Genomic DNA, 26,826 nt, shown 5'->3' on the forward strand with positions numbered 1-26,826 from the left:
AACTCATACCTCATGAAAATAAGATACAACACACGCAGTTAAATCTTGTTGGCAGTGAACTGAATTCCTTACTGTGATATTGCCAAATGGATGTTTCTGGTCATGTGTTTTGGACAATTTCACAAAAAAAATATGCTCAGGTGGGGTTAATCATAGATTACTACGACCAAAACCAAAAAAACTTCAGCAGGTCTGACATATCAGTAGCTGGCTGCCAACGAGTACCATTTGCTGTTTGTGTAACTGTAAAATTGGCAATTTAATTTTATTGGGCCATGGTTGATCATCGCTTTAAACTTGACATAAGTGAGAGGGATTCTAGAGAACACTGGATTTGTTCAGAATAAGCGCACAATCAGTATTTTCTGTTGTGTGTAATATTCCCTCAAAACCTGAAACAGATCGCTTTCTATGGCCTATCAAACCTGGGAACATGATTAAAGATAATGAGCTGTTATGATGAAATAACACATGAAATAATGAATGCTAAAGAGTTTTTACAAGCAAGTTCGCACATGCTTTCTAAGGTGTTATTACTTGTCAACAGAAATCCACAAACTGGAAGTAAAACCAATTACTGTGCTAAATCACATCTGTCTGCATGTTGAAGTGGGAAAAATGCATCAAGCTCCATTGATCTTACCGCCGCTCTGCCATCTGGATCTCCTCTCCATCACCCAAATCACCCACTTTCAACTATTTCCACTGGGGCTTGAGACCCAAATTGAATATGTCCAAAGAAGATGACACAGATAATTCCCACAATCGCTCCGACCATATGTTGCCACACTTGGAGACTGCTAAGAGATTTTTCTAACTTTCAAATAACTTCCAGAGTTGGAAAACTGAGTGACAGTAATGGAAAGATAAATATATGGTTCACGGTGTTGGTGTGAAGCAGCGAGGTGAGACTTGATGCCCTGAATAAAGTCAGACATTTCTTCAAGTTCATAATTTCATGGTGCACTTGCCAATCAGATGTGAACTCTGCCCTTGTTTTATTCTGATGAACATGACAGCAGTATAGGTGTAAATAAACACACTTCTCATATATAAGACAATGTGCAGACGGGTTTGTTTACAACTATGAACTCTGACTTCCATCAATGTCAACAGACAGATCATAGGTGCATATTAAGAAAATTGAATATTTTAAGTGTTAATTCAGTCAGTTTGTCTTTAATCAAAGAGGTATTTATACTGTGTGCATACATATCACAGAGGGTCCACAATACAGGTGTTTTGTTTGGGTTTAAATCACAAAGGGCAGAGATAGTTGTTTTTCCATTTTTTTTTCTCTCTATTTTCCTCCAAACATCTTTTGGTGAATTTCCCCAAAGATGATAAGTGCTGGAGGCATTCCATTTTGCACAATGACAGAATTGAACCAGCCAGGTTCTGTGTTGAAAAACCAGTAGGGCCAAATGAGAAGCTATTACTGAGTTGGAAATGTGAAAAGGCAATATCTCAAATTGTTGGCATGAACCTCAGAGCATGACTCAAAGATGTGTGAAAGAAAGAAAAGGTTATTATGAATCATGAGAATACCACGCAACTGACATACACAATGAGAAGAAAATAGTCTTTTTCCAGTAAAATAAATAACTGTAGGAAAGTGGGCATTAACATTGCTGGGAATTCAGCACAAATGGGAGATGCTTTCATGTGTGAGTCATAAGTAAGGCTATTCTTCTGTTATGTTCATGTCATATAGGGTGGATGGTAGAGATGGGAAAGATTTATGCATGCATTATCTTTGTCAGACAATGCAGCAGAGTTGTATGGCGCTGGTCATGTGATGGTTACAAACACATTGTAGGGTCAGGCTGAACAATGATGTTATCTTCCATCAGCGATGTTTCACTGTGGACATCATAATATGCGAATTTGGAAGACCATTGCCCGACCATGGCGCACTGAACCCACAGGCTAACACTCTATCCTTTAAATTTTGTTTTGTTTGTTTGGTTTTCAGGCACTTACATGTTTTAATAGTAAGTGCCAAGTTGAATATTTTGGAGATTTTTAAAAAATCTATCATAAACACGACTTGGATGTTGTTATTTACAAGTCAGAAACTGATTACTGCTCCAATATGTCATGAACGCAGAACCAAACTTCAAGACTTAAATCAAACTGAAAGTTACACTGCTGACATCCACAGTGCTGTTAAAACTGGGGTTGGTTACAGTAGAGAAACCAGCAAGAGTAAGTATCCAAACAACCAACTGAAAAAATCCCACACTCTTCCTACAGGCCTCCTTCAAAGTCACTCCCCCCAAACCCATGAACGCACACTGCCTGACTACTGGTGGAGGAGACAGGAGTCAATAACCAACGTTTAAGATGTTCTGATACCGTTTTTTCCATTCTCATACGATTCCTAAAATTTTCCTATCAACAAATATCAAGTACCAATCCAATACCAGAGAAGTAGCCCCATTTTTGAGCTAATAAATTATGTGACATCAAATTAGTGTACAGACTTGCATACTCGCTCACATTTCAGACTGAGTTAGAGGAACTGTCCAACACTGGTACTGAAACAACCCTTCTAATCATATGCAACTAACTCGTGTCTTGCTCACTGAAAGGAAATAGTAGATTTGCCACTAACTCAAGTTTTTCCTTGTCCACAAGAGGTCATCAGTTTAAGACAGGTTGTCACATATATATTTTGGGGCACAAAATGAGCTGCCTGTTAAATGTTAACAGCATAAAGGGTAATGACTCCAAATGTGTCAGAACAACCAGCATGAGACCTCCTTGGAGGCAGAGTCTGGTCAGAGCTGCTGTAAAATTTCCTCAGGTGCTGTATTCCCTGTCAGCTGGCCTCCATTGATGTCAGAGCCTGTATCCTATAGCATGCTAACTGAGCTAACTTGGTAATGGCGACTACAGCACAGTTAGCAGCAGCATGCCAAAAAAAAGGTCTGTGTTGCAACAATCTCCGAGGTCTATTGTAAGAAGAATTTGAATAGAACAAAAATGCTTCTGACAGACGTGACCTACGCCGGCTTTAACCAAAATAAATCTCTGATTGTGTTTTTTTAAACATTCAAACTCTACTGTGAATACAAAATGTATCTTCAACACACGAGAGTCTCTCTGAGCCATATGTCACCAGTCCAAACCTCATCTCATACAGTTAATCTCAGGTTTTCCATTAATTGTAGTCAGGGAACTTCAAATACTCTTTGAAATCTGATGAGCGCAAGAGCTGCTGCACCCACGCCCTTTACAGGTTGGAGCTTTTTATAAACCACAGTTTTCCTCCCGTCTGACACCTTAATTCTGCACCTTCACTAATTTTAACTCTATTTCACATGCATTAATGCTTTAGTGAGCATCTCCGCAATTCCCTGACTATACACTGAGTATCTGAAACCAATATACGTGCTGCCCGGTTGGAGACTGTGGCGCTAAATGTCAAAGGTAAGCCATCGTTCACGTCGAGCACTTCACCGGCTGAGAGCTCCAGTCATGCATGTGGTCTATTAAAGCAGAGTTGCAATATACTGTATAGCTTCATGCCTCTGTCACGGGTAATGCCTGTGATCAATTTTCCAAACAAAATTTACAGCAGAGTCTGATGTGAACCCTGTACGAGGAAATAAGAACATAAAATTAATTTCCAAATCACACCCATGGGAGGAGGTGTGACACAGAGCATCATGAGGTGTTTCTGAGGTACAAGAATCCCTGCCTGATTAGATCTTATTTTTACCCACTTTTTACACTGTTGAAAGAGTTCACAAAGATAAGAGATCAGGCGCATCACAGGCAAATCAAACTGTCAAATTCAGAGGGAAAAAAAATCTATATTTTGTGAATACTGAACCAGCTTTACTGAAGCATATATCTTATCTTATTAATGATTATTTCACTACTAAGAATATTTTTTTTAAGTATTTAATGATTAACTTAACATGATTTTCCTAAATTAAAGCTTTATTTAAATATGAGATAAATGAGCTATTAGAATCCTATCTTGAATAAGCATAAAAAAATGAATCACGCATTTGAAAAAAGTAATCATGCCATCACTTCAAACTGCTGACCCTGCTCCCCCTGCTGTTATTCAATGAATGGTCGGACTGATTCAACTGAATTCATGATGCTAACATTTTTCTGGAGGACATAAACTAGACAAGATTACATTCTTGTGTGACTGAAAGGACTGGAGCCGACAAGTAGAAAATTATAAATGTCCTTGTGTCCAACAGGCTTAAGATTTATTGCACACAAACATATCTACATGGTCAAAGGTGAGTCACATGCAAAGTATTTTCACTGTCAATCCTTGCTATAAAAATGCTGTGAATCACTGTAGGCAATTTAGCATGGAGGAAGAGTATAATAGGAAATGGCCAGATTGAAATGACAAAGAGAACTCTTACATCCAACGTGTCATCAAAGGAAAGTGACACTTTGAACTGTGCTTTAAACTAGTGCTGGCAAAAAATGAACACACAGATCTTTTCAACTGATGCCTTTTTCACTTCAGTATGTACTGGATCTAACCTTTTAAGTGCTGCTTACAGGAAATAGCCACAGCCTTGCACTATGACTCTGACACTGACAAAAGTCGTCACCTTTTCCTGTCTACTAAGATTTTATATGTTAACACATTACCTGCCAACTAAAGTGAAGCGTTTACAACCTTATACAGTATCACATGTTTACTCAAGTGTATGATACAACAAACGTATAAGTATTAACGTATTAAGTAGCCTGGAACATATTTTTTAAGGACAATGAAGCTTTTTATTTGTCATATAAACCGCTCCTCTTATGCACTGAGGTTCCTGTCTGTCTCATCTCTGCATCAACTCAACTCTCATTTGCCACCATAACTGCATATTACTCCAGTTATTAAATAAACCCATGTCATGACCATTTTAAGCTATAAATCAAGTACTTAAGTAAAAATACTGGTTGTCCAGTTCAGGGAAAGGGTTGACAAAGTAATCAAATTAATCTGAGTCAATGAAATTGAATTTGAATTTGAAGTGCAGCATTTTCTGTGATCAGGCATCAGACAAAAACGTTCTGCTAAATAAGGTGGAAATCAGACTAATTTAATGCTCACGTATACTGCAGTTATCCCATCTTATTTATATGAATATCCAGCAGCTGAAAAGACACTTGATGAAGAACAGAGTTCAGAAAAAAAAACAACTCACTCTTGCTTTAGAGATGTTTGGTAAAAACTATTACACCACTGAATTTTGTCTCAACTTTTCAGCGCAGTTCATCACACTTGCCTCACTAATATTCGTGGCTGTGAGGGAAGAGGAGGAGACATACGGCGAGGTTAAAGCCTTGCCCTCGTGCTCTGGATTCATCATGCTAACTGGTGCATGACTCAGTCCTAAACACAACAGCTGGTGGTCTGAAGAGCCCGAGGTAGAGCCCCAGGGTGTGAGATGACCAGCCCACTCATTTACCGGCAGCTTACACAGGGGACAGGAAACAGCGGGGTTCTGGGAGCAGGAGATGAGGCTGGCTTCCTTTCAGATTCTAGCACCCTCCAGGAGCCAAAGAACAAGGATGTGCCAAGAAGCATCACAATGGCAGATGTTTCATTTGACACATGGGGAAATTCAAGGGTCCAAAAGATGTAAACACTGGACAAACGCTCGTCAGTCCATCAATCTGAACAAGCCTTTCCAAAATGCTCGCGCCTTCTGTCTAACAGGCCTTGAATTAATGCAACTGAAACTACGAAGGCCGGAGATATTCTTTCTCAAGCCTCATCAACATTCTCAGAATGACGACACTTCAAACCGGTCCTCTGCTGACATTAAGGTTATATGAGCTTGTCACATTTTTCATGACGGCGAGGCTCCCTGGAGAGGCGCTGGAGATGTGGCCCCATTCAAGTCAGCGGTGTGAGCCTAGTGAGCCTCGATATCTTTCGTGCAAGACTGCTCTACGCTCTCATCAACGACAAGGAAAGGTGATTTAAATGATCTGTTGGTTCACCCCTGCTGTACTTCTATAGTTCCAGATGAATTCTGGTGTCATTCTGTACCACTTTGCAAGTCGTACGTCCAACATGCTCCATTACAAGCCAATTTTATCAAGACATACACTACGCTGCGCCATCATACATGCAAAATACATCCAGTTATATAGAGCCACAGTGTTATAAGCCACTGTGATAAAACAGGGCACACATTTTTCAAGCAATCTGAATTTTGTAAAAACAAAACAGTTAAGAAAACTCAAAATTTCAAGGCAGCTTATTGCAATAGATTTTTGAGTTTTAAGGCCAACTCAAACTCTTTTTTTTTTTTTATCTTAAAAAGGTTTTACCAACCACTAATATTTTGTTGAAATATTATACTTTTCTTCTTTAGATAAACTTGAATAAAACCCCCCCAAAATTTGTATTTCAAATAATTATTGAGTAAACTAATTGAAGTGAAAGGTGTAACGGTTAATATTTTCAGCCATTTTACAACCATGTAATTTTCAGGCACCCAAATAATAATAAACAAGGTTCTTTGCTCACTGTGACCGATTTTTGAAATACTTTTTTTTTTTGAGTTTCTAAATCTCCAAGATTCAAGTTTATCTAAAGAAGAAAAGTAAATTATCTCAAGTAAATATAATAGGTCGGTAAAACTGTTTCAGTTTCATTGTTTTCAAAAATTAAAGTTCAGTTGGGATCCTCTTCAACTCCTCTTCAACTCCTTTTTGTTTTTTTTACAGTGCAATTGTTTAAGAAGTCTTTTAAATAGTTTTTAACATCTCAATTTAAATGTACATGTGATAATTTTTGCAGCAATCAATCATCATAAAATCTATTAATATCAGAATAACTGTTTCTCACAGATCATTGAATAAGAAAGAATACAGTTCTTAAACTGGAGTGAGGAGGAAATGAGGCAGCAGAGGGAAGGGGAACATAGGGCAGACCTCTGACACACGCGGGAGTGTCATGATATCCCCCTCGGTATTTCACTGCAAAGCCTATTATTTAATGTTATAATTAAAGCCCGGAAATGTGACCCGGGGTTAAGTTCAGCCCTCTACATTTTTGCATTAACATAAAAATAATAAAGATCTCCAATTAGTCTCTCTACCTCAAAGCTGCGAATGAGATCACACTAAACTGGGTCATGAACTCATGTAATTGGTATAAATTTCCTAATTTATAACTGGCACAACATGCTTTCCTCGCATGTCTTGTTCTGGCTAACAACTGCTGCTCTTTGAAAACACAAATTACAACAAATCTGCAGAACAGGAACTGGAACAGGGATTTTCTATTGTCTTGTTAACTTTGTGAGCTATTATGGTCTGTTCAAAAGAGATGGAGTGACGCAGTTGGACCTGTCTTGTTAAACGTGTGAACTTGATTACCAGTTTACTGACTGCACAGTTTAGGTAAACTCTGCACTGCACTGCCACAGAAAAGAGGTTTTCCATATCGTCCTATCAAGAAATGCTATGGTGATCAAGTACATGTGACGTACAACTCATTTATTAGAAATGAAAGGAGCAGGAGCGACACACAGGCAGCTTACCAAGAGCACAAAGCCCGTCTTTTCTTTATCACTGAATCTCCTGAACTGAACCTTCACTGAACCTCTGCTATTGCAGGGCAAAAGATATCACAAAAGCACTCACACAGAACCGAAAATGTCTCAATCTACTCACTGAGTACTAAAACATGCAGACTGTACTCCAATTAATATCCTTATTCCAGCTCTGAAAACAGTCTGAAAAACAGGCCATGTACTGTGCATGAATTGTGTTAATAATTATCCTAGTTCCCATTAACACGACATAATTCATAAACACAAGCTTTCACCCATTTTCAGCAAATGCATATTCAATACATATGTAACTACAGTTCTATGAACCCCGGATCACCGCCACAGACAGTATGTAGTAACCAGATTTTTACCGTCTCTGGCAGTCAAGAGGAATGAAACACAACCCTCCAGTCAGCCAAAGGGTGATTTCACTTTCTAGGTGGGGTGCTGCCCAGATTGGAGAGGATGTGACATTGCTTTTCCACTTCGGGTCGTGGAGTACAAGGCAATCTCACAGATTTTTATTTGGTCTGGAGAACAGGATTAATTGATTTCCTCTGGAAAAAGAGAAGAACTGAAAAAGCAATGAAAACTATAGACTGGGACCAGAATCAATTCAGAGTATAATTAATTGACTAATTTAAGTGCTCAAAAAGTTTAAATTGTTTTAAAGGATAATAAAAAACAGTGAAAACAATGAACTAACAATCAATTAATGTATGGTGCATATAAAGAACTGTGTATTCATTTATTCATTGTACGAGGAAATCCAACTGAGATCAAAAATCTATATTTGACCTGGCCATGGTACAAAATCACAACATATAACAATGCAACAAATACAACATGAAATACAAAGTTCCACAATAAAACAGGAACAGCAGCTTTGAGGTAGAGAGACTAATTCGAGATCTTTATTATTTTTATGTTCATGCAAAAATGTAGAGAGATATCTTATGTGGGGAAGGTGCAGCGGTAATTTCTTTTTTCCACTTGCCTACTCAGGACAGTGGGTCAGAATTCTACTTGGCTAAAGTCAATTTTTACTCACCGCTATACATATTGTTTTATTTCTTAGAGGCAATCAAATTAGAACAATGCATTTAATTCTCATTTTAAAATGTCTTGCTTTGTCAGTCAGAAGCCCAAAGATATTCAGTTTAATATGATAATAGATGAAGAAAGCAGGAAATCTCCATATATGAGAGGCTGAAAACAACATATTCTGCCTTTTTGCATGAAAAATTGCTTAAAGAATTAATTGATTATCAAAATAGTTTAATTCTTTTTTACTACTTGCCCAGTCAGGCAAGTGAATTACCAGATTTACTTGTCCAACAAGGCATTTTACTTATCATTACTGTTGAGCCCTGCTGAGCAATATTAACAAAGTATATTGTCATTTTATTCTATTCTAGATAAAAAAAAATATGTGAAGGCTTTATACTGTACGTTCTACTGTGTTTTACTTTTCTTTGGCACAACATACATTGAATTGTACAACCCTGTATTGTACAATGAAATAACTGACCTTGATAACAGGAATTGTCTGCACAGACAAATCTTAATAAAGCCTTTTCCTCTGTGTAATAGAGCTCCATTATTGTCCAGAGTTTAAAGAGGCATCAATAAGCCACATCTTTCCTTCGTTCATCTGAACATTGGCACTGCAGTTTCACTGAGTCATTTCCACACACAACCCTGATGATGTAAATACTCAACAAATACTCAACAAATGCAGCAAAAATAGTCCCTCACAAATGCAACATTTGCTTCTGCTTGAATGAAGTAGAAAAAATACAATACCCAGCTGTTTAAGGGAAACATTTAAAATGTATATATACTTAAATTAAATTATGCATTTGTGACTTTGATTTATGTTTTCAGTGGAGCCCTGCAGAGGGCAAAAACTCCAGTCCTAGATCAAGCCCGAGTTCAGCCAGAGCACGACAGTCTGCAATTTCTCAGCCCGAGCCTGAACCTTACATGTATATATGAGCACAATGAAAGGAGAAAAATTAAATGTGCGCCTTTTTTTCCTTTTCTTTTTAATGGCCTGAGTCTGGCTTGAATGGACTCATGACAGCTCTGATCTGACAGGCTGGCAGTATGAATGAGGACATGCTGGGGAACTAAGCAACTGAGAAATAAACCCACACAGTTGGTTTGGACTTTGCATGGGATTTGATGACAATAACCTCCACCCTTGTTCTTAACAACTTTTTAAAGACATCCCTACATGACCTTACACAAAGGTTTACCTCATTTTTCAATCCTTGCTTTTTTATTCCACGGTGATGAAATTGAGTCAAAAGTGTTACATTATTCCAATATTTTAATTTCCTATTTCACTGAGTTCACTGAGAGAAGTATTACTATATTTAGAATCATGATTGATGTTCACAGGCCTAAAAGCTAACCATTGATGTACTTACTTTGTACTAAAAAATGTCTGCATGTTGGAACATCTGCACTATTGATTTTGATACATCAAAAACACCCCGCAGTTTCACTTCAGTGAAACCACCACAGAGGTCTTTCAGGGATAGAAACTGTCTATGTGTCTTCAACACGACAACAGTGTCATTGTCAAATCTGTAACGCCAATGCCACCATCGCTGTCTGCATTCGTTGACAGCATCTGATGTTTCCATGACAATTTTGGCACACCATGTTTATCTGAGCTTAATGCTTGTTTACTTCCGAGTCTCTGAGGGGCGGCTTATTTAGCAAATCACCTCAGCCATGTGTACATGCCTGTGTCTGGAAAAACAAAAATAAAAAATCCCCAGTGTGAAATGTATTTGCATCCTTGACACCTCGATATGACATGGGTTTTCCCAAAGCTCCGTGTGGCTCGCATCTCCCTGAGCCTTATCATTGGTGTCAAGCTTGGGACTTCTATTCAGAGACTAACCTCTGGAGGCAAAAAGGCTCTGTGGGCAAAAAGATAGACCATAGCAATAAACACAACAGAACGCCTTGGTTCTCAAACATACATAATGAATAATGGGAGGGAAAACCACAAACACTCTTGGCTTCAGGGTAAAAATAGAAGAAGTGATTAGCGTCGTCTGTGTGGTAAACGGTATGTTTTATATGGTTTCAGGTCAATCCTAAGGGTCTCTCTCAGATAGACATTACTAGGAAGGCTGCCCTGTAATCCTTCATAACAACCCACTATTCCCACATGTCAACAGTGATGTGACAATGTGACCCCACCACCCTCGGCAGCATTCCTGCACCACCCTCGTCAACTGACAGAGAAATCCTGAGGGAAACACTTTTCCAGGTGGAGGAATACCACATGTGGCTTTTCCTTCTGTTACCTAATGTGGCAGTTTTTTTCTTTCTTTATTGTATAACAGGAGAAACAAAGTTGCATGTTTCCCATCTTTTTGTAGAAACAAGTGTAAAAGGCAACATATTGCAGGGCTGCAAATAACGATTATTTTCAGAGTTTATTAGTCGGTCGATTATTTTCTCGATTAACAGCCGTTTGTGTCCACAACCAAAACAATATTCACATTTAAGAAAATGACTGACTTTTGTTCTCAAAAAATAACTCAAACTGATTAATTAATTATCAAAATAGTTGCAGATTGCCTTAATAATTAATTAATAATTTATCAATCAATAAGTCGATAACTAATTGCAGCTCTAACATATAACAATATGCCTGGGGATCGTTCCTGAATGATACTTTTTTTCAATACCAATTTTATAAAATTAATTTTAACTTGCATCTTATATAACATTTGCAGCTTACCTTCTCATCATCATCATCACTCAATATAACCAACCTAACAGGAAGCTGTTGACTGCTGTAAGACATATTATGAGCTGCAATCAAATTTCACACTAGCTCACTTATCTGAATACAAAGATTTTTGACTCCAAACCACTGAGATGCTGATTTGAACTAATATTATCACAGGACCTCTGTGTTTGGTGAAAAATGGAAGATAATCTGCAGCAGAATTTTCACTTCACAAATTTCATGGCAGATTCGAAGGGGATTTAGATCACAGATGACGTCCACAATTATTAGAAATTAGCAGAGGTTCCCAGGGAAGTAGTACTAGGCTCGTGCAAATAGGGCTGAAGTGGACTAAGATGAAGACAATGATGGAGTATCTGTACAGTACTGGACTATATAAAAAATAAATAACTGTCAAAAACAACATTTAAAACAAACAATCTAATGCCTCAGCTGAAGAAGAAGAAAAAGGGGAAGAAGAGTGACTGTGTGGGTGAGGTTTATAGGACTGAAAAATGGTTGTGTCTAGGAGGGACCCCTAGATTTGGGAGGTCTGTGAAACTCAGGTGAAATTTGTACTGGTTCCACCCCAATGTGCTGTGACTCCATGTGACTGCTGGGAAGGCTTTTTAATGTTGTGAAACAATTTAATTTAACCAAAAAACTAAACCATGGTTGTTTCCTAAACCAGTTCTCTGTGCAGGTAAGTGGCAAACAGTAAAAAAAACAAAAAAAAAAAAAACACCCAAAACAATGATCCCTGTAACGTAATGTTTTTCCCATATGCCTCTACAATGTGTAACGTTAGACAGCCAAGCACCTGCATTATTAGATCTCGGTACAAGCGTGCTGCATTGATGGGTCACTGACACTGATGAGATTTACTCCTCAGGTATCCAAATTCGGACTGAATAACAAAGCAATATTCAATACTCGATAGTATTGAAGCAATTTGGTCAGTGCTGGAAAAGTATCGAAGTTCAGTACCCAGCAACAGAGATGACTAACCTGTCAAATTCAGATGGATGACAATCTACCCGACACTCTCTTTGTATCCCAGAGCTCCTCTCGTCTCACATAGTTACCACTCAAGTCAGGATTTCAGCACATTGTTAATCAAGGATGCTCTCCATGCCTCCATGTATACTCTCTTACTGACTACAGTTATTTATTTTCTTTCTTATTTTCTCTGATCTCTCTTTTAATCCCTAAACAAACAATCACATCCGTCCTTTAACTTTTTTGCCGTTATTTTCTCATTCCACTCAAGGCTTGAGAGGGTAGAGATCCTTAATCCCACCCTCCATTACTGATTTAGGCCAGCAGTTGATTGAAAACTGGAAAAAAGTGCTATAGCAGTCTCCTACGCAAGCCTGAGGCTTTTCACACTACTCAGAAAACACCATACATGGTGCTAAGGAAGGCTTCCAGGAGACGCACGGACCATATGCATTTCAGGCATGAATGCCTGCAGAGGGTTGACACATTCTTTAGGTCAAGACAACTGTCAAATATTCTCCAAATCTGACAAAAGGTGAAAAAGTACAGCAGGAGGATTCACAATAAAACTAATTTCAGTGTGTCATGCACACAATCTGTCTCGCCTGATAGAAAACAAAACACTTTTGTCATTTTCTACCACAATAGAGATGCAAAGCAAAAGAAAGGCTGGGAAAGTGAGGCTAAACTGCTACACACACACACGCACACACAGACAGACATGCACACATACACAAACACACACAGCCTAATCTCCCTCACATCTCATTAACTGTTCTCTCTGAAGATGTATACAGGCTGGCAAGAGACTTATTTCCAATTTGGCAGAGCCAAGAGCATCTTAATGGGCTTTGAAAAAAAAATAAAATGCCCCGCAGAATTTTTATATGGATATTTGCAAGGCAAGGGCTTTTAGAGTGGTATTTCCACACTTTCTCTAAAGGTCTCATGTCATTCCATTATTTAGTGATTAGACATCTGGCTGCGAACACATCTAAAATTACCCCCCAGATTTATTTTGCATACCTGCCCTACATGTACAGTAAATTAAAAATAGATCAGCACAACAAACAGACTTGATTACAGACTTTTGTGAAAATATGCAGAAATGTGACCCCAGCAGATTAACCATAGAGTGTCACATTTTCTGTGCTATACTGTGTCATTTAAAATTCCTGACAGAAACGATGAGATAGACAGTTTGTACAGTACTTTGCTAAATAGGTTCATACCTCAAATGCTGATTCTTGCACTGGAATCTTAAGGGAACAAAACAATAAAAGACTGTACTTACACCTTTAATTATGTATAATTTGTATCATCTCCTTAAATAATGTGCTATTTCAATTAATTAAATCTGAGGTCTCAAAACATGTGTCTAATATGAATCAACGTGGGCTTACAGAGATAGTTTGGATTATTTCTGTGGGGTCGTGTGAGCTACTTATTGATAGTGAGTGTATTACCTGAAGTAGACGCCTGTCGGCACGCCCCTAGTTTGGAGGGGCAGAGACGGGCACCAGCACATAAGTAATGAACTGCTGTGGACAGGGTCAGCAACAAAAGGTATTTTAGCCACTTAAAAAAGTTTTACCTTAAAAAGTCAATCAGTTAAAGTGTATGCTATAATTAGAATATTTTCACCACGTTACTTTGCCGTCAGGCAGCCATTCCAAACAGGAACCCACAGCCAAATATTGCTCTTCTAAACCAGCCAAACCCCATACATAAAATCAGCAAGTTTACCCTGCAGAACACAGGAGTTGCTGGTCTACTGCTGCCTTGATCTGTTAATTCATTTGTCCTGCTGTGCGACTTTGATGCTTTAAAAGGAGAACACAAACTTTCTTTTAAAACATTAAAGCCAAAAAATAACACAAACAAATCAAAGACTGAGTGAGCAGTAGATCAGCAGCTCCCGTGTTATGCAAGGTAAAATTACTGATTTCACCCATGGAGTTTGGTTGGTTTGAAGAGAGCAATATTTGGCTTGTTTAATGGCAGCTTCCTGTCAGAAAATGCTGTCTAATGGCAAAGTAAAACACTAAATATAGTGTACATTTAAACTGATGTTGATTTTTTTTTAAGTGGACCTTTTATAAATGGATAAAATACCTCTTGTTGCCGATCCTGTCCACAGCAGTACATTATTCAGCTTCCATGCTGGTACTCCTCTTTGCTTCCCCAAACTGGGGGTGTGCTGACCATAATCTACTGTAGGTAATACACTGACTATAAATCAGTACTGTGCCTCATACAGCCTTACATTAAATAAAGTGAACTATACCTTACCTATACCTGCTTTAGAATCACATAAGTAAAATATTTTGTTGTTTTTAAATTATGATAAAGTATATCTTTTGCGGCCTCATGAGAATCTTAGATTTAGATGTTAATAAGTATTGTAAGAGGGTTTATTTTAAGAGCTACCGAGCTGAGAAAGCTTACGTGTCGACAATACTAACTGTGCCATATACAGAAGGTTCACAAGGGTCCTAACATTCATTTAAGTACAAACCGCAAAGATCTCTGATATCTGGGCTGTGTTTAAGGGAATTGGGGAACTGCATGCATCTCAAAACCTGCAAGCAGCCGCGTACAGATCACAGCGATAAACAGAGAGTGTTGCAGCTTCACAGGAATTCACATGAGGAAAATATTATGCTGGATTGTGTAACAACTAATAACTGTTCTGTTAAAAGAAATCAAATAATATTCTTTAAAAGTTGCCACGGATGAACCCCAAAGGTAATTGTTATTCTTGAGAAAGGAAATATAAGACTCGGGCACTGCATTCGTAGGAAGTGCAGCACATCAAGCGATTTTGTTTCAAAGCCGTAGCAAAGAGCAGAGTCCACCCATGAGGATCCAAACTGCTCTGTGTAAGTAGATGTTGATATTAACAGCAAAAGCCTCACAGTAAGAGCTCCCTTACAGGGCCTGACTGAAGCTGTTGTGTTTATGAACAAAGGGCTGACAATCAGGCAGCATTGTGTGTGTGACACTATAACTAACGTCTGACATGAGCACACAGGGGTGATTCTCACAGGCAGGCTGTATTGTTGGCTGAGGCTGACTGCTGTGTGACACACCAGGCAGGCAGACGATGGTACACGGACAGCACAGACACCAGAGCCGAGGAACCACCAGCCAGACCCGGTGGAGTCTGATGAAGCCGTCCAACAGCGGGTTTCAGACATTTTTCAGACTCACATACAAAAGTGTAGTTCAGCACCACTTCTCTATCCTACACTCTGAGAGATAAAGGTGCTAACTACAACCATAAAGGTTCTTTCGCTAGAATCCATGACACTAAAACCGAAAAATCAAGCCAGAAATCTTGGTGTCATTCTGGAAACCTAAATTTCAATAGTCACATAAAGACAATTACTAAATAAGCTTAATACCACCTTAAAACATAGCAAGAATTAGAGAACCCTTGTATGGTGTAGTGGTTCCACTCAGAACCCTCTCTGGGGGTTCTATCCAGAACCTTTTCACCTTCAGAGGGTGGTAACAAGAACCCAACTAGAGTGTTCTATCAAAAACCTTTATATATTCCAAGGGTTTTATCTTGCACCCACTCAGGGACATCCACGAAGAACCTTTTAATATTCCAAGGGTTTTATCTGAAATGCACCCAGGGGGTTCTGCCCAGAACCATTTTATATTCTTGCATCTAGAACCCACCCAGGGGATTCTACCAAGAACCCTTTTATATTCCAAGGCTTTTATCTCTGAACCCAACCAGGAAGTTCTGTCAAGTTCCCATCATTATTCCAAGGGTTTATTCTCACACTCACTAGGTTTGGGCAATATGTCAAAATTTTCCGAAATGTTTCCATCATCGGCCCATCAACCAGCGACTGACGATATCTTCATCCCTCCTCCATTTCCTCCCATCCTCTCGAGCCTCAGCAGCCTCAGTGTGTGCAAGCAGCAAATTCAATACATTATGTACACTATGTGCGCTCACTATGTTCGAGCAAAATAAACTCACAAGTGTCAAGAAATTAAATATTTTCACACATATTTTCTTTTTAAAACAGAGACATACAACCATGCACCTTTTGAATTCAAGTTTCCTTCTTTTACCGAACTAAAACGAGCTTAATTGACTCATTAACTCCTCGTAACATGTAAAACTCACCAACACCATATTTTGTTAGTCTATCCACTCTTCCAATAATCACCAACTGTGGCTTGGTTAAATCCAATCCTTAATTCACCACGTGAAAAGAGTGCAAAGAGTCAGGCTCTGCAGGCTGTTTATCTCTCTCTCCTCACCCAGCTCAGCTCACTCATGGTCCGGCTGAGTGGGTGTGTACTGTGTACCATTATATAAACAAAATAATACAACAAATATTGTCCCAAAAATCAGCAAAAAACCCAACCGGCAATGAATTCAGCCCATCATCGATAGGCATATATTCACCCAATCGCCCAAACCCTAGCACTTGAACAGCAGTAGCTACCAAGAACTCATTCATACTCCAATCATTTTATCTAGAGTTCTACCACGGTTCTTCAGAAGCAAATCATTCTGGTGAGAACCCTTTTCGAGAACCCTTATTTCTAAGAGTTTTCCAAGAATACTGGCACTCTTACTGTATAGAAAGTAGTCTAAAGACTTTCTTGACTGGCCTCCGCCTCCCTCGCCTCCTGCACTATGAGCCAGCTGAGCCATTCACGAGTCCTTAGGCAAAAAGAGAAAGTAACACTCTTTAATCAATCAAGTGGGTAGTATGGCTAACCTCCATCCGGGTCACCTAACTTTGCCAATTACATTATGTCTGCATCACCTCCAAAGAGTTATTTCAATCTAGAATAAAACTATGTATGATGATAAGTTATCAAGCACAGCAGCAGTGAGCATGACAGCAGTGTTGTACTGCTGAGCGTGCAGCACGTCTCTTCATGGAAAACCACACGCGTAAATCTGCCCGTCTCGCAGGCAGCGGGAGACTGTGCACCAAATGTTTCTGCTTTCTACCAGAGTAGCATTTGTAATCAAGAGGGAGTTTTATTAGTCCAGCAACCAGACAAAAACACGGGCTAATGTGGGTTGTTATACATCAAGAGCCACGCATATACATGGGGTCCTCTTGTATCACCAAGACAGCCCGGCTGATACTGGGTTTTTGAGGCCGATGCTGATAGATATCAGGGAGTAAAAAGATTCTGATTGTTGATTGGCCAATATTCTACATTAAACATTATTTTATTTTATTGTAATTTTCTTGGATTCGGTTTTTAATGTTGCTGCTGTGAAGCCCTTTGTAACTGTTTTAAACAAAACATTAATAAATAAAAATATTTTTTAGTATGATCTATATATTAAAAAAAAGCTTTTATAAAATCAGAACATGTTGGACAACATATACACTGTATCAATACAGACCAATGTAGCTGTGATAAGCCAATATCTGCCAACAGATGTATCGGTTGATGTTGATGTTAGATGTATCTAATCAACAAGTTAAATGTAAGATTTTTTTTTAATATCATCATTTAAATATAGGACATTTCTACAAATACATTTATTAGAGTGGAAAAAAAGTCATTAATGATATTAATCAATATGGTCGTCACTACAAAGTTTGTGAACACGAATAGCAAAAACCTAGAAGACTAACAGGATACAAGAGGCATTTGAATTCAATCCATATTGATTTTGTCAAAGAATAAATGTACAGGGAGTAAGGTGAGCAGACGTCCTGAAAAATTCAGGACGGTCCAAAATTACAAGCTGTTATCTCAAATCCTGTCCTGTTTGTCCTGAAAATTAACCATACAGTGATAGATAATATGAACAACATATGGGTCCGTAAAAATATTCTGGTTAAATAACTCATGTAAGCCCTAATTCTTGCTATTAGATATCAAAAATGTATTGTTGGTTTTTGCAAAACATTTCAGAGAATTACTGATGTTTTCACGTGTCTAATGCTCTGATTAGGTCAGTGGTTCGCAAACTTTTTTCTGGCGGGTCCCCTTCAGAAGCTGAAAATAGTTCACACCCCTCCATCCAACATTTTTTAGTCAATCATTAACAACAATGGGGAAGCAAATTATAAAAAAGTTGAATTTGAATGAAATTAAGGTTAACATGATAGCATCATCAAACTCTTGTTTGCTTATTTTCCCTAAATCATATTCATTCATACATTCAACTTTGTTTTACTCCATATTTCTCCCCTGGTCATCCACGCCCCTAACTGCAGAGGCGCCATGCCCACCAAGGGGGCCCGTTCTCCAGTTTGGGAACCATTTGATTAAACTATCAAAAATAAACTGTAGATGTCATTAGACCCATTTTAAAGTAGAGTGCAGGGGCGACTACAGGAGAAATCTGCGATAACAGATATCTAAAAAATATGTTTGTAAGCTCCTATAGCTTACTGAGAATCTGCTGGAAAAAAATGTTTAACATGACTATAACACACCTGTCACCTGTGCATAATGATTCATGTGCCTTGTAAATATGGTCAGGACACTGTGTTTTATATCATCCTCAGAATCTGTAACTGATCTACATAATTTTAATGATAAATTATCAGAGTTAATAATGTTATTCTAAATTATTCTGTTTTAATCCTTCTGACATGACACACAGACCCCCAAATCCCCGGTCACCCACTCTCATCTTGTCACCCTACTTGAGAGGGATTTTTAAACCATGCTTACAGCACTCAATACATAAAGACCTTTCCAAACAGAATCTAAGACTATTCACCTGAACTCACCCTGATAGAAAATATATCTTTCCACAAACACTTAACAGATTTAGATTTACTTAACAAAATAGCAAAACCAACACAGAAATGACCCCCTCCTGGTGTAATCCTTGAAACATCAATTTGGGGTTTCTGCTCTGATGGTTTACCAGGTGCTTTATGTTCTGAATAAGTTTTATGGCTCTGGAGCCCATGAGACCAATTCAAACACTGCTGTAATATCTCAATAATGGATGGCCTGCAGAATTTAGATAATAGCTGCGTAAATGTGCTTATTCAAAAGGCTCTGACAAAAACTTCTACTCAGAATTCCAACAACAAACAAACACACGGAAATGAAAAGGTGTTTTTCAAATTTATTCAAAGGTTTGAGATTTATGTTTGATTAACATTAAAATGTGGATTCAATATTGTATTTTCAGATGCAAAAACTACCATCTGTCTAAACATGTCTGTGTTTGTCCCCTCTTAAATAATGTAGCTGGGCTCGTCAGTGGCAGGGAGCTGTCAAAATAATTAGCTTATGCAAATGGGAGCTTACAACCTGAGGTAGCCACCTCTGCAGAAGTATTAAACCTGTGTGTTTTGGATCTAGAGCCAGAGCAGTGGCATGACATAGCAAATGATGGAGGGATGAGTGCTAACGCTGCTCATGCAGCTTACCACACGTTTGTATTAGCATAGCTAATTAGGCATAATTGAGTGCTTTCTACTATCCCATCTCCTGAGGCCTATATCTAACTTCTGTTGTATTTATGCAGAGGTTACTTGGAGACAACACAATCCAATTACACATAGTGCACAGGCTGTACATGACTCGTAATTAAGATTTGATCACAGCTCTATAAACATCTTGATCTATAATGTGGCTGACAGACCTCTGTCTGTCTCTGCCTTTAACTTGCTGAAGTAGTTGAGGGATGTTAGATGAGATTAGACACAAAAAAGTATCAAAATTTCACATCATGATCATATTGACCAAAGTTATCACACAAGAGACACACAAGATAGAAGAATAAATAGTCAAAGGTCTACTTAATCAAATAAAAGTATATCCAAGTATTTCGAAATCGTTTTAAATAATGTTATTTGACATGATCTGAATTCCTGTTGTGGTGAATGGAGCCCGTCCAGCGCTCCAGGGAGGTGGAGGTCAACAATAACTCTCAAATACTGGAAAACCACATGATTTTCCCTCCTATAAGCACTGTTAAATGAAATAAAAACAGCTGCACAAGTTAAATCCAAGTTTCTGTCTCGGAATAGAATAAAATAATCAAAACTGACTGAATAAATAATCCAAAAATTGTGAAATTAACCGTATTCATGTCTGACTAAATCAGCAGAGTTGTCATTCTCTGCACATAAGAATTCCTGCAGCACTGAAACATATTCAGGCTGTGTTCAATCACTTTACAACACTGATGACAAAAGGGAAAGAGGGGGCAACATCAGAAGCCACATCTGTCTACCTTCCTGTGCTGTCACATCAGGACCAACTGATGAAATGAAAATTAAAGAGCGACAGCACTGTAGGAGTGTTTAAGAATGACAGATTCTGCACATTAATTATTCTAAACACAGTGTCCGGAGTTTTATTTAAGAAGTCTGCTGAAAATATCTCAGTTTAAGTTGTTGATAAACTGAACACATGTTGCTACTGGAGGAGCAACTGGGGAAAGTTTTCCTTTTTGCTCCTGATGCAGGATTGTCTAGTGAATGTACTAACCTCTTTATAATACTTCAGTACTTGTTTGAAAGAAAAAAATGAAAAGCAAAATGATACATTATCTGTAAATTACAGTATTGAACCTATTAAGAAAGGACTGAACTGCTCATTCAAGACCTCAGTTCAGTTCGATCTTTATAATGTTGCCTGAAATTTTACTTGCAGCAGCAAAACTACACTGAAAAAAGATAAATGTTGAAAAAAACAAAACAAACTTCAATTAGTAACACACAAATAAATTAAGTTGTTCCAAATATATTTCGAGGCAAAGTTAATTTAACTTGTTAACTTGATTGGGGGAAAGAAATAATAATCAATAATTATTCAATACATTTGTGAACACCTTACGTTATTTGTTGTACAACCACACTGAAAAATGTTCAATTACCAACTAAAAAAAACACACACAAATGAAGTGATTTTTTTCAAATCAAGTTAATGAGTTGCTTATTGAAATAATTCTTTTAAGTTAGTCTAACAATTATCTTTTTTCAGTGTAGATGGTTTCCAGTGACTTTTTCTATGCAACGCTGCTAAAAAAGAAAAAAATGTCTGTTTAATTTTGCTATCTATCAAAAGACAAAGAGTATTGCTTTTTTTTTACGTTAATATTCTATCAAAGTTTAAAAGTCGTGACAACTCCAATATAAATTGTTCTATTCTTGTCAGACATTATTTGAAACATTTTTTAAAAAGGTCTGACACATCAAAAACAGCTCTAACTTTAAAATTTGCCACACAGAATTATAATTGTTAGATGAAATGGGCTTTGTATCTATTTGCAATGCATGGATCTTTCTCATACGCACACACACATACACCGAGACAGACTTACACACATGTTCAATCGGTAACAAAACTATCAACATTCACATCCAGCCAAAACCCTGTTTAAGGCAAATCAGGCAGCTCTATGATCATTACTGCCTGACACCGCCAATTACCAATACAGTATCTCCATTTTGTCTTTAAGAGGCAATAGAGGGATTAACTTCAGGCCTCTCTGCTTCCCCTCTTCCCTGTCATGAAGCAGACTATGTTTACTGACTAATCTCCTTTCCTGCTTTGACCATAAATGTGATTACCACCACACAAGAGATAATAAAACCCCATATCTCTGCTGTACCAAAGAGCATGAATTAAAACCTAAGCTGTAGCCTTGAGGAATATCGAAAAGAAAGAGGAAAAAAAAAAAAGAGTCAAAAAAGGAGTATATTTGGTGCTGAGTGCATACAGCCCCCTACTGGTAAACACCATTCACTATTTAACCAAATACAACACAAGCAAGCTCCCATGATCTTCTGTTGAATGGGAGCAACAGGTATGCAGCCACTTTGAAAACATGTCTTCTTGTGTCACTGTTGAAACGTCAGTCTTTGTCTGTCTTTATTTGAGCGGATCTATTCAGAAAAAAAGCTGGAATTTAGGTGACCACATATTGAAGTCTTGTGGGCTGTTGGTTGTGGTGTTTGATGGGTTATCTATCAATTTTATAGCCTGTGGGTGAAGTCACCTCTCTGAGGCAGGTTCACTTCTCTCTAATGACCAAAAGTCTAAAAAAAAATGTGGAAGATAACACAAGTTTTACCACTTTTAGTGTGAATTAAGTAGATTTGCTAGTACCATAAAAAAATCCCATCTAAAAGTTAAAATCTGAAACATCTAGGACCAAATCCTTTACTTATAAATACTTAAAGTGTGTGCAAATATCAAACACTTAAAGAATTTTATGAGCAGCATGATTGATTTTGCACAGGTGGATCATTTTATCCATCTTCTGGATTTTAAATCCAGTGTTTGGTGTCTACTTAATGGGAGATAATGAATGAAATGCAGCCTGCTGTGATTCATCATTAAGCTATGTTGAAATGGAAAGGATCAAACTGACCTTTACATGGCAAAAAAAAAATAATTGATAGTTCCACTCTGCTGCAATGATATGCCTTTGAAATTGATTCATCTAAATACTTAGAAAGATACCGACTGCATGCAGATTAACATTTAGACTAATTTAGACAAACGCACGTTGAAAAAAATCAGACTCATACTTTTGATCATGCCTCGAGTCTGTTTTCCTCTAATAAAACAGGACGGCTGGATGTCAGTAACAGGGCGAATAAAAGCTCAGAGATCACATAGTTCAGGTGTCGTGTGGCGATCGCCATCAGATTGTTTGATTTGAGGGGGAAAACAACACATGACACGTGGCGAAGGCGCAGTTCTGGTTCGTCCGTTTCTCCTACCTGATATTTCCTGATGAGGTACATTGACGAGGCTGAATCCTTTAACGTTATATGCTTGCCTAACCTCGCTACAGCTCCGCGCTTTGCTTTCACCAGCGGATGACAGGGACAGCAGCACCGACAGAGTACATAAGGCGACTTGCAGTCTCCACATCGCATACATCAGTGAAATCCTTGGTAATGTTTCACAGGGAAATAACGAGCTCCGGCAGAGAAATAACAAGAAATCCAAAAGGGGGCTTGATGGAGAGATGTTCTCCTCCAGTGGTCGCGGGGTGTCAGATGTTCATTTAAAACACAAGAAAACAAATCCTCACTTTAGATGCTGCCCCGTCCACCTCATCGCAAAAAAAAAAAAAAGCTTCGTATCTTCCCCCTGGAAAAGAAAAAAGAAACCCGGCGTGAACAAATCCGTTTGGAGAGGAGAAGACAGTTGCTACCTGGTGCTCTTTGTGCCAACAACTTCTCCCGCACACACAGCAGCAGCAGCAGCAGCAGCAGCCTGTGTTCGTGTCAGTGTGAGGAGATGAGAAATGCTACGGAGGAGACAGAGACACGCTGCACGGCGAGCAGAGCAGAGCGCACAAGGGCAGGGCAAAACATGGAGTGGAGTGGCTGCTGCGACTTCAGCTGCTGCTCGATCTCGTCCAGGGGCGCGTACTGTCCTCTGCGTTCACGCATCGCTGCTAATGCGCATCATTGCACATTAGTGTGCGGCAGACACATGTTGGAGGAGGCGCGGGTCGGGACTGGAGGTGGCGGAGGCGGGATAAACCTACACATCGACCAGATTATTGCCTTCATCTGTAGTTAGTCCGCGACAACTCACAGAACCCCTGCTGACCGATCTTTTCGTGATAATAACCCATGGAAGTAAGATGATAAAGGCTATCAGATTGACCTAGAACTGCATCTTGGCAGCAGAAGCTTTTTGGCACACACGCATTTAAACCTGAAAGTTGCCCAGCTCCATACACCTCTCATGTGCTGTTTTATCTCCACCTATTATATGCTTCCTCGCCTATTTTGAATGATTTTTCACTTCATTTCTCAATTTTTAGGTCAGATCCCTGGCAGATTAAGAGCGTTTGATGCTTTCCACCTGACTGCTGTTCACTAACTTAACCTAAATATTGGAGCTGCAAATATTAGTGGTTTCCAGCTTCTTAAATGTGAGGATTTGGTGCTTTTCTGTTTCGTTTATGATTGCAAATGAAAAGGCTTTGGGTTCTGGATTGCTGGTTGGGCAAAAGAAGCCAATCACTTTGGGCTCTGGGAAATTGTGCTGAACATTTTTCACAACTTTTTAAAGTAATTGGCAAATGAATTGATAATGAAACTAAATGTTAGTTCCAGCCCTGATAACCATACAAGATTTATTTATTCAAGTTGATTAACTTAAAATTTCTGGGGTTTATTTTCATGTTAAAAAATTTATAAACATGAGTTCTTCTTACTTGAAGTCTTTTGACATGAAATGGTGAGTTGAATGAATGTACTTTACTCCCTGCTGATTGTTTGCTGTTATGGAAGTAATATGATAAAGACTATCAGATTGACTGAGAACAGCATCCTGGTAGCTATCAACATTTTTTACCCAGAGGCTTTTTGGCAAACACACACGCACACACACACGCACACACACGGATCATTAAACCTGAATGTTGTCCTGCACCACACACCTCTCCCAAGTGCTATTTTCTCTCTCCCAATTACATGCTTTCTCGCCTATTTTGAATAATTTTTCACTTTATGTTGTAATTTTTAGATCAGATCCCTGACAGATTAAGAGCGTTTACTTGAGGTGCGTGAAACTGCTTTCCTCCTAATAGCCTCTTCTTGCTTAAATTACATGGTCTGTATTCCTAGAGCCAGACCGATGTATCAATCAGCAGATGTTATAGGCCCAATATTGGCCTGTCACACCTATATTGATATTACTGTATGTGATGTCCAAAACATTTTTGTCAGAACATAATTCAGATTGAGGCTTTTTTTTGGTCTGTCTTTAATTTTATTGGCACCATTTTAAGTACATTTAATAATTTTTTCATAATTTATTTAAGTTTAATATATATGTTTTCGATATGTGTTTCTGTTCAGCGTCGTCCACATTCTGGTAATTTTATGTATCTGAAATTTTGTCGTCAAAATCTGTGTTTATTGTGACTTTGCTGTTCTGTTTTTTGTGTGCAACCTCGATTGCACATCTGTCTATCCTGGGAAGGGGACCCCTCCTCTGTGGCTCTTTATTCCTTTTTTTTTCCCTGTTCAAAAGTTTTTTGGGGGAGGGTTTCCTTACACTATACACATCACCCTGAGGCAAACTGTGACTTGTGACATTGTGCTATATGAATAAAATTCGACTTGACTTTGACTTTTGCTTGAAAATTGACATTGACAGTTTATTGTTTCAGTGACCTGATGTTATTTTTGACAGTTAAGTTCATTGTTGAACTTTAAAACACGCTGCCTCCATTACATGTCACTATTGTGTGATAAGCATGTTTGAGGGATCATTGTTGATTTATCAATATCAGAATTTTTTACTCTCGAATGTCATTATCTGCCACAAAAATCCAGCATCAGTCAGGGCCCAATTCTTAAGTATAAAAAAACACAGTCGAGTTGTTTATGGGTCTCATACTTATGAAGATGTTTTAACCTCACTGTAAAAAAAATAAATAAATAAATAAACATACCAGTTTTATTAATTCAAGTTGATTAAACTTAAAATTTCTAACATTCGGAACTTATAAACCTAAGTTCTTTCAACTTGAAATGATGAGTTGAATGAATGTACTGTACAGAGTTCAACCCATTAAATTAAGTTTCTAAAGAAACATGATCAGAATATTAGCAGATTTCCTAGCATACATTGTGTAAGAAAACATGACGAAAACTTGCTGTGTGTCTCTACCACACTTCACGATAAGTCATGGTTATGGTTATGACAGTTAGTATTTAATTCTTAAAGTGTAATAAATTCTCTGGGAGCAGTTTCACATATTATCTTTGTGCCGGTGCTGAGACAAAGTAGCTTTAACAGGAGCAGCTGTGAGTTCTTTGTATGAAATGAAGAACTGACTTTTCAAGTTGAGAAAATGTAAAAGAAAATCAAATTTGTTAATAATATTCATCACTGTAGCTGAACTACAACTGAATAAATACTAAGTTTATTTGACTAGAAAAGTTCATTTGTTTTGAATAATTACAGAATTACCACAACCTGTCCTTGTAAATTTAACTTAAAATTTTAATGCAGCCCACACAGTATTTTTTATTATATTTAAACGTATATTTTTTTTACAGTGCTCTTTCCTATTGTTGCCTACTGACACAGTCTTTTATAGTATACTTATGTGCAAAACCATAGTGCTTTTAGTAGGACAGAGGTGTTTATGGGCCTTATATCTATGAAGATGATTTCATGTAATTTAACTTCACAGCCACAAGTAATGCCAAAGGTGACTATGACACAACAGAACAGACATATCACACCACAGTATGACATCAAAGTGTGTCATTATTAAAACACATTTCTTTAACAGTGAGACACCTTTGTCGAAAGGAGAAGGAACACTTTTCTTGTTACAATGAAGAAAATCTAACAAGAAAAGTGTCTTGTTAAAACGTGAAAGATTTTCTCTTGAGAGTATAAAAAAAGACTGCAGTATCTCATAATGTCCCATACAAACACTCCTGCTGAGTGTTTTGTGGTTTTGGGAGCTACAGCTGGCTTGTTAAAACCAACTTTAAAATGTGCTGTAAAAGCGCAATTAGCCATAATTCAGGGTTGTGAAACGTA

The 26,826-nt window shown here is 38.1% G+C and overlaps 1 protein-coding gene across 2 annotated transcripts in view; it reads right to left on the bottom strand.

Moving 5' to 3' along the window:
• Nucleotides 1-23,413, bottom strand: part of gpc6a (glypican 6a) — a 201,874-nt gene extending 178,461 nt beyond the window's left edge. For both annotated transcript variants that reach the window (XM_084715489.1, XM_084715481.1), the window contains exon 1: nt 23,019-23,413. In XM_084715489.1, coding sequence (XP_084571615.1) covers nt 23,019-23,181 — 163 coding nt within the window. In that variant the 5' untranslated portion in view covers nt 23,182-23,413. The remainder of the gene's footprint in view (nt 1-23,018) is intronic.
• Nucleotides 23,414-26,826: the final 3,413 nt, after the last annotated feature.

Source organism: Lutjanus erythropterus, chromosome 1, assembly GCF_056507025.1.
Source record: "Lutjanus erythropterus isolate fLutEry1 chromosome 1, fLutEry1.hap2, whole genome shotgun sequence".
In the NCBI taxonomy this organism is placed as follows: Eukaryota; Metazoa; Chordata; class Actinopteri; order Lutjaniformes; family Lutjanidae; genus Lutjanus; species Lutjanus erythropterus.